This window comes from Colletotrichum costaricense, assembly GCF_030867565.1.
Source record: "Colletotrichum costaricense strain IMI 309622 chromosome Unknown Scaffold_22.1, whole genome shotgun sequence".
In the NCBI taxonomy this organism is placed as follows: domain Eukaryota; kingdom Fungi; phylum Ascomycota; class Sordariomycetes; order Glomerellales; family Glomerellaceae; genus Colletotrichum; species Colletotrichum costaricense.
In genome coordinates this window covers 837274-854315 of record NW_026848251.1, presented here as the reverse complement: position 1 = coordinate 854315, position 17042 = coordinate 837274, and the positions used below count along the sequence as shown (strand labels likewise).

At 51.3% G+C, this 17042-nt stretch overlaps 7 protein-coding genes across 7 annotated transcripts; 3 read left to right on the top strand and 4 right to left on the bottom strand.

Annotated features, from left to right (window-relative positions):
* Position 1: 1 nt before the first annotated feature.
* Positions 2–1439, bottom strand: CCOS01_15133 (uncharacterized protein; the record flags this gene model as incomplete). The annotated part of the gene is made up of 4 exons (XM_060463275.1): positions 2–563; positions 622–828; positions 888–1090; positions 1152–1439. 4 exons carry the CDS (start codon positions 1437–1439, stop codon positions 2–4), a joined length of 1260 nt encoding a protein of 419 aa, XP_060306460.1.
* A 980-nt stretch (positions 1440–2419) lies between these two features.
* CCOS01_15132 (uncharacterized protein) lies at positions 2420–4548 on the bottom strand (the record flags this gene model as incomplete). The annotated part of the gene is made up of 6 exons (XM_060463274.1): positions 2420–2679; positions 2756–2897; positions 2951–3295; positions 3350–3459; positions 4078–4443; positions 4494–4548. 6 exons carry the CDS (start codon positions 4546–4548, stop codon positions 2420–2422), a joined length of 1278 nt encoding a protein of 425 aa, XP_060306459.1.
* An 889-nt stretch (positions 4549–5437) lies between these two features.
* On the top strand, positions 5438–6859 carry CCOS01_15131 (uncharacterized protein; the record flags this gene model as incomplete). Its single annotated transcript, XM_060463273.1, has 2 exons — positions 5438–6386; positions 6453–6859. 2 exons carry the CDS (start codon positions 5438–5440, stop codon positions 6857–6859), a joined length of 1356 nt encoding a protein of 451 aa, XP_060306458.1.
* Positions 6860–7931: 1072 nt separating this feature from the next.
* Positions 7932–9279, top strand: CCOS01_15130 (uncharacterized protein; the record flags this gene model as incomplete). The annotated part of the gene is made up of 3 exons (XM_060463272.1): positions 7932–8457; positions 8520–9083; positions 9155–9279. The coding sequence occupies 3 exons, from the start codon at positions 7932–7934 to the stop codon at positions 9277–9279; spliced, it is 1215 nt and encodes a 404-aa protein (XP_060306457.1).
* A 1113-nt stretch (positions 9280–10392) lies between these two features.
* CCOS01_15129 (adventurous gliding protein Z) lies at positions 10393–13002 on the bottom strand (the record flags this gene model as incomplete). Its single annotated transcript, XM_060463271.1, has 1 exon — positions 10393–13002. One exon carries the CDS (start codon positions 13000–13002, stop codon positions 10393–10395), a length of 2610 nt encoding a protein of 869 aa, XP_060306456.1.
* An 821-nt stretch (positions 13003–13823) lies between these two features.
* Positions 13824–14084, top strand: CCOS01_15128 (uncharacterized protein; the record flags this gene model as incomplete). Its single annotated transcript, XM_060463270.1, has 1 exon — positions 13824–14084. One exon carries the CDS (start codon positions 13824–13826, stop codon positions 14082–14084), a length of 261 nt encoding a protein of 86 aa, XP_060306455.1.
* Positions 14085–14828: 744 nt separating this feature from the next.
* CCOS01_15127 (primary-amine oxidase) lies at positions 14829–17016 on the bottom strand (the record flags this gene model as incomplete). The annotated part of the gene is made up of 2 exons (XM_060463269.1): positions 14829–16810; positions 16914–17016. The coding sequence occupies 2 exons, from the start codon at positions 17014–17016 to the stop codon at positions 14829–14831; spliced, it is 2085 nt and encodes a 694-aa protein (XP_060306454.1).
* Between the last annotated feature and the right edge of the window lie 26 nt (positions 17017–17042).

The following is a 17042-nucleotide window of genomic DNA, read 5'->3' as shown; positions in this document are numbered from 1 at the left end:
TCTAGTCTGTCCAAGACTCTATCAATAGAAACTCCATCTTCTCTGACTTCTTCCGGTCTTTTGCCTGACTCTTGGTCATTTTGTCTGCGCGCCTTGAATTGGCTTCTTTCTCATGTTCGTCCAATCTCTGACATTTCTTCTCAGCTTTCCTCATTTTCTTTTCTTCCTTCCTCTTGATTTTTTTGGACTCAAGTGGCTCTTTCTTGTCTAATTTCTCGGCGGCTTTCCTTTCAGCCTTTTCCATCTTTCGTTGGTTCCTCTCGTACTGCTTCTCCAATTTCGGCACCTTTTTGTGGGTAAGGCTGCCATCTAAACATTGAACAGATTCGAATTTATCGAGCGGCTGATCCTGGTTGCTGTTCCTGATTTTGCTTCTTTTCCTTTCTCTCTGCTTTTCTTTCTTCTTAACAGCCCGCTCAATCTGTTTTTCGGTCATTCTGTCAACGATATTTCTTTCCTTGCTAGGTGGCGGGACTTCAAAGCTAAGAGGGGCGACATATGGAGCAAGAGTCCGCATTCGGCGGTCTTGCAAACTCATCTCATATGTCTCTGGTGTGGTAGGCCTATGGATGGAGACGGTCAGAAGGATGGCACTTTTGCGCTGAATAAAGTGACTCTTACCAGAGCTCTGGGAGTCTCTCACCGCATCCCACTCTGGCGGCCAGAGTTTTGGATTTACATATCGACGCCTTGAGGCCTCGAGGCTCGAAGTAGTCACGGTTGACCTTATCTAGAAACAGCTTGGTCCGAATAATTCGAGTAGCAGCTGTCCCTAGTCCTGCAGTCACATTTGCTATGCCTCCTGCCAATTGTGCCCAATGATAGGGTCTAGGAAAAAAAGTCAGCTTCATTTAGAGCGTCGTGTGAGGAACGTGAAAATCGCTTACACGAGCCCTGCAATGCTACCCGCTGTGTTTAACATCGCCAAAGGAGCAGGCGGGCCTTGAGCCACGGTCAAATTGTCAAGGAATGCCACAAAGTCTTCTGCGTAAATCCCATGAGCCTGCAGAACTGGACTATATGATCTCGTGAAAGGCAATGGGACTTTGAGAGGTCCAGCAAAGTCTACTCTAGGGATAACTACTGGTTTCTTTAAGTCATCAGTATCAGGCAGGACCCAGCAGTCTGACAGGGAGAGGAAATTTGCTTACTTCGAGCAGGCACTGCGAGCGCCTCGGATCTCTGGGCTCTTGAGGTATCCAGCTTGTTTTGGGCTGAATCTCATATTCCTCATCTCGAAGAGAGGAATGCAAAGATACCATATCCATAGAAAGTGCTGCCGAGGATGGCGAGCCAGAAGATACGGAGTTAGAGGATGACGAGTTTGCGGACAGTCTCCGGACATTATCTGATTCAACGACGGAATAAGAAGGGGGTGCAGTACCATGAACGGCGTTCATTGTGGGGAAATCACTTGAGCCTAGCTGTGTATTGCCCATTTTGGACGTTGATGTATGCAAGTGTGACTGACGTTCGTGTCTTGTCGGATTAAATGATGTGTCTGCTTAGAGAACTTGATGTGAGGACTTCCAGTTTGGGCCCGAGTTATTTATAACATCACGACAGGAGAGGCTGGTGATGGAAGTTTCGGAAGGCCACAGGTAACAGACGGAAGATTGTAGTAAACGATACCTAATTCGGTTCATTCCTCGAGATGACGACTGTTTCTGTCTAGATCTTCAGCTACTCTAGATTCCATATTCGTGTACTAGACGGTCGGAAAGGCGCCATCGACAGTGTGATGCAGAGGACCACCATTCTTCGATATCCTTCGCCATGATTTACAAGATGACCCGGGCTGCCGATCAATTACTAGATATGGCGCAATCCTCGAGGCACTAAGAATCCCCGCTAATCCCCACCCCTTCCCGACGATCAGTCATCGACCATACTCTATTAGGACCATTCCTCGAGATTGCCAGTTGTTGAAAGCGTGCGAACTGCAGAGTTGACCAAACACCTTCAAGGGCGGGACACTACTCACTTTTGCTCTAACACCTTTCTACAGGCGGGCACTAATTACTTTTGCTATCATCACTTGTAGCTTATCTATTCCGTCAAGCATTAGGTAACGTCAAGGTGTTACACCTTGAGTATCCTTTGTCGCTGACCTCGATTGGGGCTTTTCAACTGACCGTAGGAGAAGGAAACGAGGCAGCTTTGAAACAGGACACGCGGAAATGATACGTATTTAGCGCTGTGCCTCACACGAGGCACATGGCTCCATGTTCAACGGTATTTAGCACTCGATTCGACATTCGCATGATCACGCAGTAGCACATTTCCCAAGTTCTACCTCCGCTCGGATCAATGGAACCGTCCTAGACCTCATGGGAAAACACAAGCGGCAAGAAATGCTCATGCTTTCGATTGGATTTCAGCTAGCAACACGCACCAAGATACCACGACTTGTCTTCATTCATTTTTCACTAGTCGTGCTAGTACCCTCGTCCTCCCACGTCACAGCTATTGGTTCGTGGTTTCCCGAGAACTTCTGACCTGCGAACCAAAGCTCGAATCGCAAATCCGCAGGCGCAACAATGACTCGTATATCGAATTGGCATATATAGAACTTGAAGCCTCGGGAGAAACACGTGCCTCGCTTCTCTTTGAGTATGAGTTGCTCCTGCTGCACGCCCGTGAGGTTGCTCTTAACTTCGCAAAGCTTGAATGCTCCAGCTAAGTATGCACAAAATCAGTCATGTCCTCTCCTCTAAATGTTGTCAATGCTGCGTTGTACAGTTTGCAGACTTACCATGCTTCATACTGCTCGGCAAAAAGGATACTTCATTGTGGGAGGTCACGATCTTAGCGTCCCATGACCTGGTTGTCTCGGCTGCTTTGAGACGAATATCAAATGATTTCACTAACGGCTTCGCTGGATTGATGACATCCCCCTGTGGTTGTGTCAGTGAGCTTACCGGTATTATCATGGGGTCAAGGGACTTACCTTTCGAATGAGCCACTCTATTTGGTTGATTGCCCACTTTTGCTTGTGTTCAAACTGGTCGTCAACAATATCCTCGTTAAAGTGCTTGGCTGGCGAGTAGATCTCTCGAACAATGATCCCGTAGCTAGCTCGCGCTATTCGAGTCGCCAACACCGCCAGATTACCAGATATCATCTTCTGCTGGTGATCAAGGAGTAGGCCGCGCACGACAACGAGTTGTGGGTCCTGGCAAGGGATGACTGCGATCTGGCTCGCATTCGGATGTGGGTAGCTGGTGAACTGTTGCTGGAGCCTATCTCGAACATATGCCGAACTCCCGAGGCCACCGGACAGAATCATATGATCCTATTCATGTCAGAATTCACATCTTGTTCAGTATCATAGTCATGCGGGACATACGACTTGCTGAGGCCGGTCATTTACGCCCAACCAATCCAACTGCTCCTTGATTCTCCTCATTATGCCTTCGATTTGAACCTCAAACAAGGAGGTGATCTCTTGCCTGAATTCTGTCAGTCAAGATGAAAATTTGACAGCTAGTTAACCAAGTTACTTAGTGAATGCCATCCTCCCGTTTTCAACCCGCAATCCAGGATGGCTAAAGTCATGCGAAACACCATCCATCTGGATTCTGTAGATGGACTGCATGTAGGCTCTCTCTCCAAACTTGTGTTTCACTGTCCTGAAATGGTGGCTCCTTGCCATTCTATTGGCGCAATCGGTGGGCAGTCGATCGTGGGCATCAGGGCAGATGGAGAGTCGCTGAGCTGCCAATCGAACGAATGCCCTATCAATGAGGGAGGCACCAATGCCAACCCCCCTCACAGCTGCCATTTGCGACATTTGTGGGAAATCACCATCAGTTGATGTAATTTGCATCAAGGCTAGGTCAGTAGTTCCACCGCCTGCGTCAACCGTTAAAAAGAGATTTCCCAATCGAAACTCCACGGGGCTCGTCTTCAGAGTTGCGACTGCAGCTGCTTCTGCCTCCGTTAGATCAAGCTGTGCCATATGGCATGGTCCTTCGATGCCAAATCCCGCATCGCGTATTGCATTCTTGAATGCGTTCACGACTCCCATTTTAGTCCATGTAGTCGGAGCGCTAAACAAGAAGGTAACTGTCATACTTGCCCAACCACCAAAATGACGTCGACCGCACTGAGTTTCTATGCTCTCTTTGATGTGTCCATATACTTGTTTTAAGTAGTCCGTAATGTATCTTTGCGCGTCAGAAGTGCTGCGTGGAACATGTTCCAGGCCTTGTTTCTGCGCTGCCGCCAACGTATCATCGTCGAGAAAGATCTTGAAGAACTCCCGCCGAGTCTTGCCGGGAACATTTTCGTCATCGTCTGCGCACATGAAACCCCACGAAGAGATACTGCCATCAGCATTGTAGATGATGGTTGTCGGGACTTTTCTTTCTCCCCGATCACCGCTCCCTGGCCAGTCGTTAATGACTTGGATGGGTGTCCTGGGTGTCATCCAGGCAACCCCTTAGATATCAGTTAGCATATTCTATGAGACCAATAGATGAGCAACTTACCAGTGTAAGTGGTGCCGAGGTCAATAGACACAAGAATGTCGGGTTTGGCAGCCATTGTAAGAGCAGAACCTGTTCGATGTGCATAAGGTAAGGTACGTAGGTCAAGCTGATCTCTAATTACTGCGCTGGGACCCCTCTCTCGAGGAAGAATGGCGAGGCAAGTCTCACGGCGGAAGCCCTCTTTGATTGAAACTCATGGTTCATACCTTTCATGGTCCAAGGGGGATGGCGCGGGGCTAGTAGTTGGAAACCAGGAAGGCGCGTGTTGGATGTCCTTATCCACCGCCTGATATTCTCCCCACTTGGCTTGCATCCATCCCCGGCCCAGGTAGGAAGGCTGGCTGCATGTAGGTGGCCTAGTCAACTTGCGCCTTCGATGCCTTCGGGCAACCCAGACCCAACGTCCGAGAAAACAGCTTCCGCAGTCTGCCTGAAACCAATTTAATGCAGCCAGATTGCACAAGCGTTGAATTCTGCTGCAGACCGCCGCGCTATCTCGAGGCCCCAGAGATGTGGCGATTTAATGACCCTACCGTCCGTCTCCTGGTACCGTGAGGCTTCTCCAGTTGGCTGAGCTTGATGATTGACCACCGGAAAGTAGGTGATTTACAAGGGATGCAAATAAGGCAATTCCGCCTCCTACCACCCTGCCAGCTTCTGCGTCTCAGCCTGCCTCCCAACTTCTCTATCTTCACACCCAACCACCGAGTGGGCTGTTCACCTGAAATGGCAAGTATTGCGGTCTCAGTGTAAGACGAGGACTTTTGTGACTCTGCGTGTGGGGGGGTCATCTCTTTTTAAGCGTAACGATGAAGAAATATTGTGTGTTGATTTCAGACCGTATTTGAGCTTGCAAAGCCCACTTCACCGCCGTCGCACGTCTGCCTACTCTTAACCTCCTCCATTTGTCTCAATACGGGGACAGTCTGTTCTCAGCAGTCAAGATGTCTGATTCTTCCACCACGCAAAACTCAGCTGCGGCGGCTGGTAGCCTTTCAGGAAGTATAGCATCTGCTACCTCATCAACCTTTCCAGCCTCAGTTGGATCAAGCCAGCTTTCAACGCCGACTCTCAGCACACCTGCTCTGCCACTTGCAGAAATCACCTTAACATTATCTGGGGCCCAGCCTGGTATTGACAGAGGCACACCAACGCAAGTAGCCAACACAATTTTCACGGCTACCCCATACACAAATGCAGCTGCACAAGCACCCATCGCAGTGGCGGTTACTATCTTTGAGTATCCTTTAGCTCATACTACTAGCATCAAGCCAGCGACCAATTCAAGTGCTTCGACGCATTGTCCTCGTCCATCTTCGACCGGTATATCTACTGGGACTATCGCCGGGGCATCAGTAGGTTGTCTGCTGGGCGGCCTTCTGATCGGGGCAATTGTGGCACTAGCGATTTTGCGTCGAAAGCACCAGAAAGATGAAAAGAATATCAAGAAGGAGAATTTCGTGCTGACAACGGAGTCAAAGATTTACGGAGAGCCTAGTTCTGGCCAGTCAAGTAAGGATGTTGACCTCAGCCAATTCCTCCTAGATGCAACTCCCGACAAGGAAATCGGCGACGAATTCCGTTCACTAAGCGAACTGGTACGGTCTCACATTGAGAGTCATTACCATCTACAACCATTGCACTCTTCGGCTTCACTAGTTCCGAGCATTCGCGACTTGGAATTGCCCCAGACTCCAGGGTCAACTCCCGAAAGCGTGGCCGCTATCTGTGCCAATCCGGTCAGTCGACAAGTCGGGCTTCAGCACGTTGTTTCCACGGCCATTCTCAACAGTATCGACTTCCCCTCAGGGGGCCGATTTTCTGTGCTTCCCGAACCAGTGACAAACTTTCTCCGCTCCGTCCCAAGGGATACCCAATACGACAACTCTAGTGGTGAGAATTTGATAGCTCCAGGCCTCCCAGATCACTGAGATTTGCAAAGCTAACATTGGTAACTAGCGAAAATGCTCGCGTTGTCACAATGGCGTAAATTATCGGCGTTTCTACTGCACCCAAGTCGCAACCAACGGACTCCACTTTCAATGCCAGACTCGGCGGCAGCTCAGCATGCTGCTGATCTCACCGCAGCTCTTCAGGTCTTCCTTAGGCCTTTCGTTCCTGCAGACCAGACCAGACTAGAGGAGCAAACGGAACACCTCCAGGCGGTCATTCTGGAATGTGCAAAGTTTGGTTGGTTGGTCATGTCACAACCCAGCGACTGGCATTTCAAGTATGGCCAGGGTGGAAGAAACTCGGGGGTCCGGATGCTCGTCGTTTTTCCTGGTCTTGATAAGTTAAGTGGCAAGGATGGAAAGTTGTATCGGTCACCTCATCAGGTCGTGGCGCCTGTGGTAACACAAGTTTAGGCAGTTAGATTTTGGTCCGGTTGGCTGCAGACTGTATCGACACAAGCAAGCTACTTACTTCAAGTCAGTAACATGACTCAAACTAACATGCAGGCGGGGAAAATTACAAAAGGACCCTGTAGTGTGGCAAGTTGTAAGATGAAGATGTGGATATTGACTGTGTGAGCTATCTTCAGCTCAGCCTGCTCTACCCCTAGAAAAGTCGTGCCGTCACATTGACCCTGGTGAAACCCCATGGACTGTTAGGCGCTAAGACTGTGCTGTTGGTTCAAAATGTGTTGCTTTTTTTTCCCCCAAGCACCAATCAGGCTGTTCATCACATTCCCAAGAGAGAAAGCCCAACCGCCAATTACTGTGCCACATGCATGTTGGCTCTCCGTGAGTGCATCTACCCACCCCACCCCCTTCACCACGGCTCAGATAGCCTAGCTAGCCTTTAACTCCGTATTCAGCCCCAGCCTGATGGTTCATATTTAGGCACTTGCAGATTGAAGATAGGGGCTCGTCTTGTTGCATCCTATGATGCCACAGCGGAGTGTCCTACTTAAGTCGGTTAGTGACTACTGATTGCCCAGGTTCACAGACGACACATAGGCAAGTGAGGAAGCCTTCTGGGTAACATCACCGAATCCCCTCCAACGCAAACGCAGAATATCCTCGCGAGAAGCATGATACCATGTACTTGAAGGCGGTGGGTTCATACCGCAGCCTGCTTGCTATGGCGAAAGCTTGGCCCCAGCAATCAATACGCCCCCTCCAAAATTAGGACATGCACTATGCATTTGCTTACTTTGTGCTGCTAGACAAGAAAACCTGGGTCGCGTCCGCTAGGTCCATGATCACGGTCGAGCTCGGTACAGAGCTCCTTCTGTTATCTCAATTATGCACATTGTCTCGCTGATGTGGTGTTGAAGTGGCAAGAAACACAGTCTATGGTAACCCTCCTGGTTCTGTTGCTTTCGTGTTAGCTTTTCTAAGGCGTCTTTTTGGATCATGATTTGCTACATCTTCAACAGCTTGCTGATTTGACATTCGGTTGAGTGCATGCAAAGTTAAGCACTGGCGTTTCTCTATGGATCCCCTCAGCGCTCTACGTGCAACTTACTACATTGTTCTCTTTGGTATCGAACTGGATCAAGTCCCACAAGAAGTCAGAAACAGCCTAGAACTTGTGCGTACCTGCCACACCGACTTGCAGTATCTTATCGAAATCCGCAATGAGCTGCTGCCCCTTCTTCAGAGACGCCCCAAAGTCCTTGAGCGTGTCAACAGCATCGTCGAAACAACACACAAGGGCTTGGTCGAGGTCTGTGAGATCGTGGAAAAGAGTCGCCCTCGGCTGAACAATGGAAGGACCCCCTTCAGGAGTAGGCTGTCCTGGATTCTTTTCGACTCCGCACAGTTCAAAGCACAAAGACCGGTCATCAGTCGTCATCATGCTTCCGTTCTCGCAGAATTGAATTTCCTGCGACAGATTGCTCTGCTTGCGCCAACCCCGGAACGCGGTAATGGCGATGATGATGCCTCCAAGAAACCGACGATGTTGTTTGACAACGTTGCACTCTTGGAGGACTTGATCGGGAAGGCCAATACCTCAGGTACCGTACCCACTGTACCCCTTTGTGAACTTAATCCACCATGTATATTGACGTTGGCTCAGGATCCGTGACCTCATTACCGGCCTACTCAAGCGATATCAACCCCCCCGAGCAGCGTCAACCAGCCGATTCAATAACAAGTCAGGCCTTCTTTGCTTTATCCTCCGGCCCTTCTACTGTGTACTCGGCTCTATCTCCTCTGCCTGTACCTACAGATTGTCCTAAACTCCCTTCCGACTTCCTTTCTTCCTCTTTGTCGAAGATTGACATACCCGAGCACCTCCTCGACCAACATCAAGATGCGCCGAGTATACTTGGATATGAGGAAACAGGAGGCGAAGTCCTAGATTTGTCTGATGGAGACGGAATTTCTCTTTTGTTCGGAGATTATGCGAACATGACACCACTTTTATCATCAACGCCCTCTGTGTCGAGCGCATCTACATCCATGTCACCGTGGTCTCCTGGTGCTGAGCATCTCCATCGACCAGTCTCCGTGGTGTCTTCCTTGTCGTCTATGCGTGGAACACCCGGGTTTTCCAACTCGGAGACCACATTGGTAGTTCGATCCACCTCGGCAATGTCTTTGGAAAATACAGCCCAGAGGCAACAACCGCCGTCATTCCGTAAACAACATCAATCTGAGGAGTTCGATCATCGGAACCTTGACAGTCCGCCTGTTCCGGGCATGATTCAGGACTTAACATCACCACGAAGCACTTCATCTCCCTCTTCGGCTTCCACGCCTATCTCATCTTCAGCACGTCAGTTCCGCTCGTGGTCGTCGCCATCGTTTTCACAACTAGGTCGACACAGACGTAAAGGCCCCCACCAGTCCAACCCTCCAGATGCGTCATCATCGCCAGATGTAGGAAAGAACCCCAAGGTTGCATATCCTGCTTCCTTTCCTCTAGATGCTACGGATGATCAAAACGCCGTCTCAAATGGCCGCTTTCGCGCATATAGTCCAATATATCGCAACGAGGATGTCACCAGTCATCTCAACTCTCCATCTCAGCCTCGTCGGCTACAAGACCAGGCATTCAATACAGACTTTACGCACGAACAGCAATCATTGCCGTCACGGACCCATCTCGCTTGTCACGCCCAAGAGAGGGCTCCTCATCCGCTTTCGCAGGCTATTTCTATCAATTCTCTGCGGGGTAGCCATGTATCACAATTCCAGGATAATGTAGTACCCCAGCGAGAGTCTGAGCAAGTTCAAGTTTTCGAGATGCTGGGTTCGATTCCAAGCTTGGATCAATTCACCAGCTATCAACGTCCAAGTAATCAGAGAGACTTCATTGATGAGGCGTCTTCCATGACCAACCGGGGGAAGGAGGGCCCAAGTTCTGTTCCTTCCGACTCGCGGATATTCGAGCTGCCGTAAGCCTACAAGCAAGCACCGATCGAAATGCCTAGGAGGAGGCAATCAGATGGAATTGAACCTTTCAGTCTTGAAAACGTATAGCAGTGACAGCCAGTGTCTTTTCGGCGGAGACAAGTGACGAAAACAATGCCCAATGCCAGTGTTCATACCTTCAATAATTACGATTGTGATGCTTGAGACTCACTTGGATGAAAGGTGGAATTGAGCAGTAGATCTTGTCATCTGCTCAGTTGTTTGCGAGGCAGTCTGAGGTGGAAATGTGTCAAGGACACATGAGCATGGTGAAGATAGATCTGGCACACTATCACGAACATCGCGGGTCTTTTGCGCATCGGATCGTATGGTCATTGAAGAGGCAAAGTAAGTCAATTCACGTGTCATGATTCGTATCTAGTTCATGGGGGATTAGTTTATTAAGTACAACTTCGTGGCACTCTTGTTTGGTATCTCGGTTTGGTGTATGTCCTTCCCCTGGGGCCTGGTCGACTTCGCCCTTCACCTTTGTACACAGATCTTCCCAGTCATCAATGGAATTCCAGTAACACTTATGCAGCAACAGCCTCCTCCTTGGGCTTGGCTTCCTCCACTGCAGGCTCGGCGGCGGGCTTGTCGCCATTAACGCTAGCAGCGTTTGTGAGCTCCTCACGCAGCTTCTGCAGTTCGGCGGCGTGCTTCGCCTCGGCGGCAGCCAGATCCTTCTTGGAGTCCTCGAGGTCCTTCGTCAATGAGTCAACAGCAGAGGTCGACTTCTCGGCCTTCTCCTGCCAGCTGGCAGCTTCCCTCTTAGCGCTCTCCAACTCAGTAGATGCGTCCTTCTTGACGCTCTCGCTAGACTTCTCAAGGTCAGCATACTTGCTCTGCAAGTCCGCCAGCTCCTTGCTCAAACGCGAGGACTCCTCGGCTGACTCGGTCTTCGTCTTGTCGTGAGTTTGCTGCAGAGCGGCATGCTGCTCTTCGAGATCAGAGAGAGACTTCTTTGTGGTAGTGTGCTCCGCCTCAATATCGGCCTTGGCCTTCTCGTGGGACTCCTGCTCTGACTTGTGCTTGGTCTCGGCATCGGCCAGGCTCTGCCTGATGGAGGCGAGCTCAGATCCAGCATCGGATTGTGCCTTGTCGTGCGACTCCTGGAGAGCCTTGTACTTCTCCTCCCACTCCGCAACGCTCTTCTTCGCGGCCTCGACTTCAGCGCTAGACTCGGCTTGGGCCTTCTCCTGTGCTTGCTTGAGGACGTTGAACTTCTCCTCCCACTCCGTCACGCTCTTCTTCGCGGCATCAATCTCGGCACTGAAGTCAGACGCAGCCTTCTCCTGGGCCTGCTGCAAGGTGGTGTACTTCTCCTCCCACTCGGCAGCAGTCTTCTTGGCGGCGTCAACTTCAGCGCTGCTTTCAGACTGGGCTTTCTCCTGTGTCTGCTTGAGAGCGTTGAACTTCTCTTCCCACTCTGCAACACTCTTCTTGGTAGCCTCCAACTCTGCGCTGGATTCCGACTGGGTCTGTGCTTGCGCCTCCTGCAGCGTCTTGTACTTTTCCTCGGACTCGGCTAAGCTCTTCTTCACGGATTCCAACTCTGCGGTGGCAGCGGATTGCGTTTCCTTCTGAGTCTTTTCCAAGCCACTGTACTTTTCCTCCCATTCGGAAACGCCCTTCTTGGCAGCCGCCAGTTCGGCGTCATGAATCTCCTGTAACTTGGTGTACTTCTCTTCGGACTCAGCCAGAGACTTCTTTGCAGACTCAAGCTCGGTACCAGAGGCAGACTGAGCATCCTTGTGCGACTGCTCCAGCTTGTTGTATTTGTCCTCCCACTCGGCAACACTCTTCTTGGCTGACTCGAGCTCCGCCGCGCTCGACTCCTGCAGCTTCGCGTACTTGTCTTCGCTCTGAGCGAGGGAGCTCTTGGCAGTCGCCAAGTCTGCATCCGCCTCAGCCTTGATCTTGTCGTTGGTTTGCTGGAGAGCAGTAAGCTTCTCCTGGGCGTCGGCAAGCTCCTTCTGAGTGGACGACAAGACGGATGCGGAGTCGGACTTGAGGCCATCGAGGGTCTGTTGAAGGCTGGCAACCTTGTCCTGCGCTTCGGCGAGCTCCTTCTTGGTGGCAGCGACCTGCTCCTCGGAACCGATCTTGAGCTTGTTGTGGTTATCCTCGAGCTCGACAAACTTTGTCTGGGCGTCGAGCAGCTCCTTCTTGGCGGCCTCGAGGTCCGCATCAGCTTCCGTCTTACGTTGGTCAAGGGTCAACTGGAGAGCGACAAGCTTTTCTTGGGCATCGGTGAGGTCCTTCTGGGCGGCAGATACGTTGGCGCTGGAACCGCTCTGGAGATCGTCGTGGGTTTTCTGGAGAGCGGTGAACTTTTCTTGGGCATCGCTCAACTCCTTCTTGGCAGCGGCGAGATCGGAATCGGTGTCGGCCTTGAGCTTGTCGAGAGCCTCCTGAAGGGCGGTGTATTTGCTGCCGGCGGTGGCGAGCTCGGCTTCGGTGTCGGACTTGAGCTTGGAGTGCTGGCCTTCGAGGTCGGAAAGTTTGCCCTCGAGGGTGGTAACGGCAGCAACCTTTTCGCCGAGGGACTTGTTCGCGGACTCGGCCTCGGCCTTGATCTTGTCGAGGGTCTCCTGCAAGGTGAATCGGGCCTGGTCGGCATCGGTCAGGCGCTCCTGGAGGGCCTTGAGCTCGTCGCGGAGGGAGACTTCGAGGGTCTCGCGCTCCTTCTTGGCCTCGGCCAGCTGCTCCTTCACGGCGGCAAGATCATCCTCAAGAGCCTTCTTCTCCTGCTGAACCTTATCGAGCTGCTCCTGGAGAGCGGCAAGCTTCTTGTTCGCGTTGTCGAGCTCCTGGGCGCGCTGGGTGTTGGCGTCGCCGTTGGCCTGAAGGTGGTGGTTGATCTTGTCGTTGCTGGTGGCAAGCTCGGACTCGAGAGTGGCGATGCGAGATTTGTTCTCTTGCTTGGTTGATGTCAATTGGGCATCGAGCTCCTGAATCTTTTTGCGCAAGTCTTCGGCCTCCTCGGAAAGGGAGGTGTACTGCTTCTCCTTCTTGGAAAGGTCCTCCTCGAGGACAGTGATGGTCTCCTCACGGTCGGCAAGCTTCTGCTCGAGCTCTGCAGCAGAGCCCTCAAGCTGGTGACCGTTGCTGGGTGAGAAGACTGAGACAACGTTGCCCATGATGGAGAATTCTCGTCAGACTGAACTAAGGGGAAGGGGGGCCTGTTGTCGGTTCAGTCGAGGGAAGGTAGAGAGGCGGGCAGGGCAGTTGATGGGATAAGATTGGTTAATGGTTAAAGATTTTGGGGGAAAGGCGCAGTGCAGGCAAGACCCATGAACGTCGGTGAGTCGACTTTCCTCGAGGTTTCCTTGGGGAGTGAGGCAACGGTGAGGAGTAGGAGGAGGAGGAGTACGGGATAGTGGTACCGGGAGGGAATTGTCGGTAAAAGGTGAGGCAAGGTAAACAAAGAAAGGCGGTCAAGGGGATTTTCTGCACAGCATAGCACCTGCCTGGCCAGGGTGCTCTTTTTTTTTTTTTCTACATGGCAATCGCTCTTTCTGTATTTTTTTTTGGGCCGTTATCGTGGGTCACTGATTTTGCACCTGCTGCTTCACTCGTTCATGTGGTGATGGAAATGAGCGACCTGCTTTCTAAGTGGCTGGACCCCTGCTTTGGACCCTCCAAATTATTGGCAGCCCGGCCGTTGGGCCCACTCAAGCTATTCTAATTGGGTGTAGTGGCGGCATCCCCATGGATGTACTATCTAGCAGGCCACAGTGCACAAAGATACCTCTGCATGGCCTGAGGTCACACTTTGGGCGCTCAGGGACCTGTCATTGTGTGACCATTGACCAACGGGCCCGTCAAGGATTTTCCTGCCAAAGACGTGGGGGCCTCTCAATGGCTGCTAATTACTGCTGCTGTTTCTTTACCGTTGGGCGCAAAGTTTTTATTTTATTTTTCAGGTGGTACTGGCACATGGCGGCGGCAAAGAGAAACAATGTGTGTCCCGTATAGATACCTTCCATTGTATATAAACAAACACATTGTGTCTAGATTCGTACTTACTCTGTACAGCTTGGGAAGGTGCTTGGGTGACTACCTTCCCTCAATGCTTCTGCCTCGGAGGGGAGAAGATGGCAGAACCCAATGGAGAAGAGGGGAAATATCTGCTGCCTCAGGTATGAAGCTCTTTCACCTTGTCTTGGGCATGAGGGGTCTCCCCTCCGTACATCGCATGGTACCTTACCTGCTTACTTAGGTAGGTACGGTCCACGAATACCTACATAGTAAGAGAAGTTCAAGCACATGTAAAGCAATTGAGTCGTCCCCCTCACCATCTTCTCATGCAATCTCCCACCGTCAATACCTCAGCGAAGGCTGCGGCTGCTTCTGCGGAACATCTCACTGGATCCACATGTTCAGATCTTACTTGAGTCATTGGCACCCAAGCTTAGGCCGGGTTGGACGTCACGACCCAGCCATATACTATGTAGAAACGGATACACCCCTGACATGCCAACTCATTGAAGATAAGCACGTCAACGCGTCACGGCATCGCTTTACTCGAGCATCGTCATCCGCCTTCTTCACTTGTAATTCCAAAGCAAAAGATGCCAATTGGACCATGGCTACCATACTACCTACTGAGGTAAGGTACCTAAGTAAGCTACTTCGTAGGTACCAAGCCTGTGCATCTTCTGCAGACCGCCTGGATGACAGACTCGACATAAGGCCCGCGGCACGGATACCTTACTGTCGGTCACATCACGCAACCCTTGTCACAATCTCCGTCTTGCCCTTCTCATCCACCGTCTGTGCGATTCACCGGACTCTCATTAGAAGCGTCACCAAAAACCAAATTTCGGGTGAGTAAATGACATTCATCCACACTGCGCTTTTCTACAAATCCAAATACGACAATTTCAACCATATGTCTTCCACCTTGTTTATTTCTCCCCAGTCTTCACACACTGTATCAACGTGTGGGTACGGATACCATTCCTCACAACCGAGCGCAACCACGCTTCCCCTCATTGGCGCAGAATGCATCCTTGGACGTCCGATCGACACACACCGACGACGGCGGTACCCAAAGTCCTGGGTTCTTCTCAAAAAAGTTGGACGCCCGCAGCATCACGCTCACCGGCTCTGCTGGCATAATTGGGAAGTCCTCCGTCCGGGGAAAGTGCGTGAGACCAAATTGAATGTAGCACACAATATCTGTGTTTTCGATAGACTCGTTCCGAGCCACCCAGTCCACGATTGTCTGGTTATGCGGATGCTCCTCTCCCGTCGACTGGCAGACGTAGTCCCCAGCCGGGAAAAGCTCGTAGTCTTTGTACGGCACTACCCAAAGACTCTTGCGAGCAAACGCCGCCCGTTTGTACACCATGCTCCCTGGTTTGGCCAGAAGAGGCGGGCAATTGGGATTGATGATTTTGTACCCAACCGGCTTTTTGGCTGAAGGGTTGATGCTATTCGGATTGATGATATCCCACGCCCGACTCGTCTCGTGGCAATACACTGCAGCACCCTCCTCCGAAGTACGCAAAGGTGTCTTTTTGCAGTAGAAACCATTGCCAAAGGGGTTTTCTTGTGATCCCACGGGCGCGTCCGATGGTACCGCGTCGCTTTGTAGCACTGAATTGTTTCGCCCATCAATCTCGGGATCAATTCTCAACGAGAAGATATGCTGGTGATTATGGGCATTCAATCGGGGCGCAACCTCGGTGCCGTACGGAGCTGCCGACTCGGATGGGTGCATGCAATACGTGTTCAACATGCCCGTGAGCTTGATCTCGAGTTTATATGTGCCGTCGAGAGTAAAGGTATGGTAGAAAGCATACTCGTAATTGGCCGCCGTGATGATCTGGGAAATGACGAGCTTCCGATCACGGGCTGAAATAACACTGCCATCACGAAAGTCCGTATGCTTGTAGAGAAGTCCGTTATCCTCCTCGTGGATGCAAATCGCGTTTTTGATCATTGCTGGTTCGCCTTTGGATGTCGTCATGACTGCGTCGAGATAATGGATCTCGCCCTTGCAATCGCAGCCAAGCTTGAGCGAGTTCGTCATAAGGCCGCTGCCGTATTCACCAACGTCAAAGGCGTGCTTCCGCTGGTGTGGTGGATCAGGGTTGCCGTACGGGACAACCATTTCGACAACGCTAATGCGGTTGAACAGTGTTCGATCTTGTTGTTGTTGTTGGTCGTGGATGCGCACGTCTGAGATCACGATGCCTTCCCGGTAATTGAAACCGATATGCATCTTGTAGCCCGCCCAGAAAAGCTCGTTCCCCTGCATGCGAAACGAAACGCCTTGCGGCTGGGTGATGTCGATAGGCTTGAGCCTAGTGCCATCGTATGACTCTTGAATGAAGTCTGGTAGGTAGTTGTGTTCGTCCAGCGGGACCTTGGTCCGTTCTCCGTTGACATGTCGGACGTCAATAGCGAGGACCTCTTCCGTCTCGGTGTCCACAACCACGGAAAAGTCCAAGGGGTGTGCGTACTGGTTGTCCATTGATGACTTTCGGTAGTAGGGCAGACCTTGCTGCAGACGCCGTTCAAACCCCCAACGGTGGTCGAATCCAATGGCCCAGGCGTCGAAGAACACTTTGGACATATCGGTAATGCCAATCTCACGGCAAACCTCAATGATTTTGGGGTTCAGCCGGGCAACTCGTTCCGTAACGTCGAGGTCTTCAAGAGTCAGGGTCGGTGCGACCTCCGATACTGCTTTCCAGGTCTCAACCTCGCCTTTGGCCAGATTGACAATGACCTCGGCAACCTTGCTTGAACCACGCTCTGCCAGTATGATAGCAAAGGCACGCCGTTCGGGTCGCGGCCCTCGCCCTGCACGGAACTCTGCATACTCGCTCTTGGTAGGTTCACGTAGAGTCAGACAATTGAATTTGACCGAACCAGCGTTTCTGTGCTCACGGATGAGCCTGGCAGCAACTCGTAATTCGTCGATTGACAGCGGATCTGGAATATTACATTAGCTTCACAATATCGCAATTGAACCTGCCAGCAACCGTCTCAGGTACGCAGGCATTGCCGTACGTCAGAAATCAAGACTTTGACATACCAAGTGGATGCATCACTGCTTGCTTAGACAAGTCAGGAGCTTGGTCGCCTTCTTCATGATGGAAGATTGTGTAACCAGGAAGAGAAGTTGTGTCTTTGATCATGTTGACGGAAATATCGTATAAAAGCA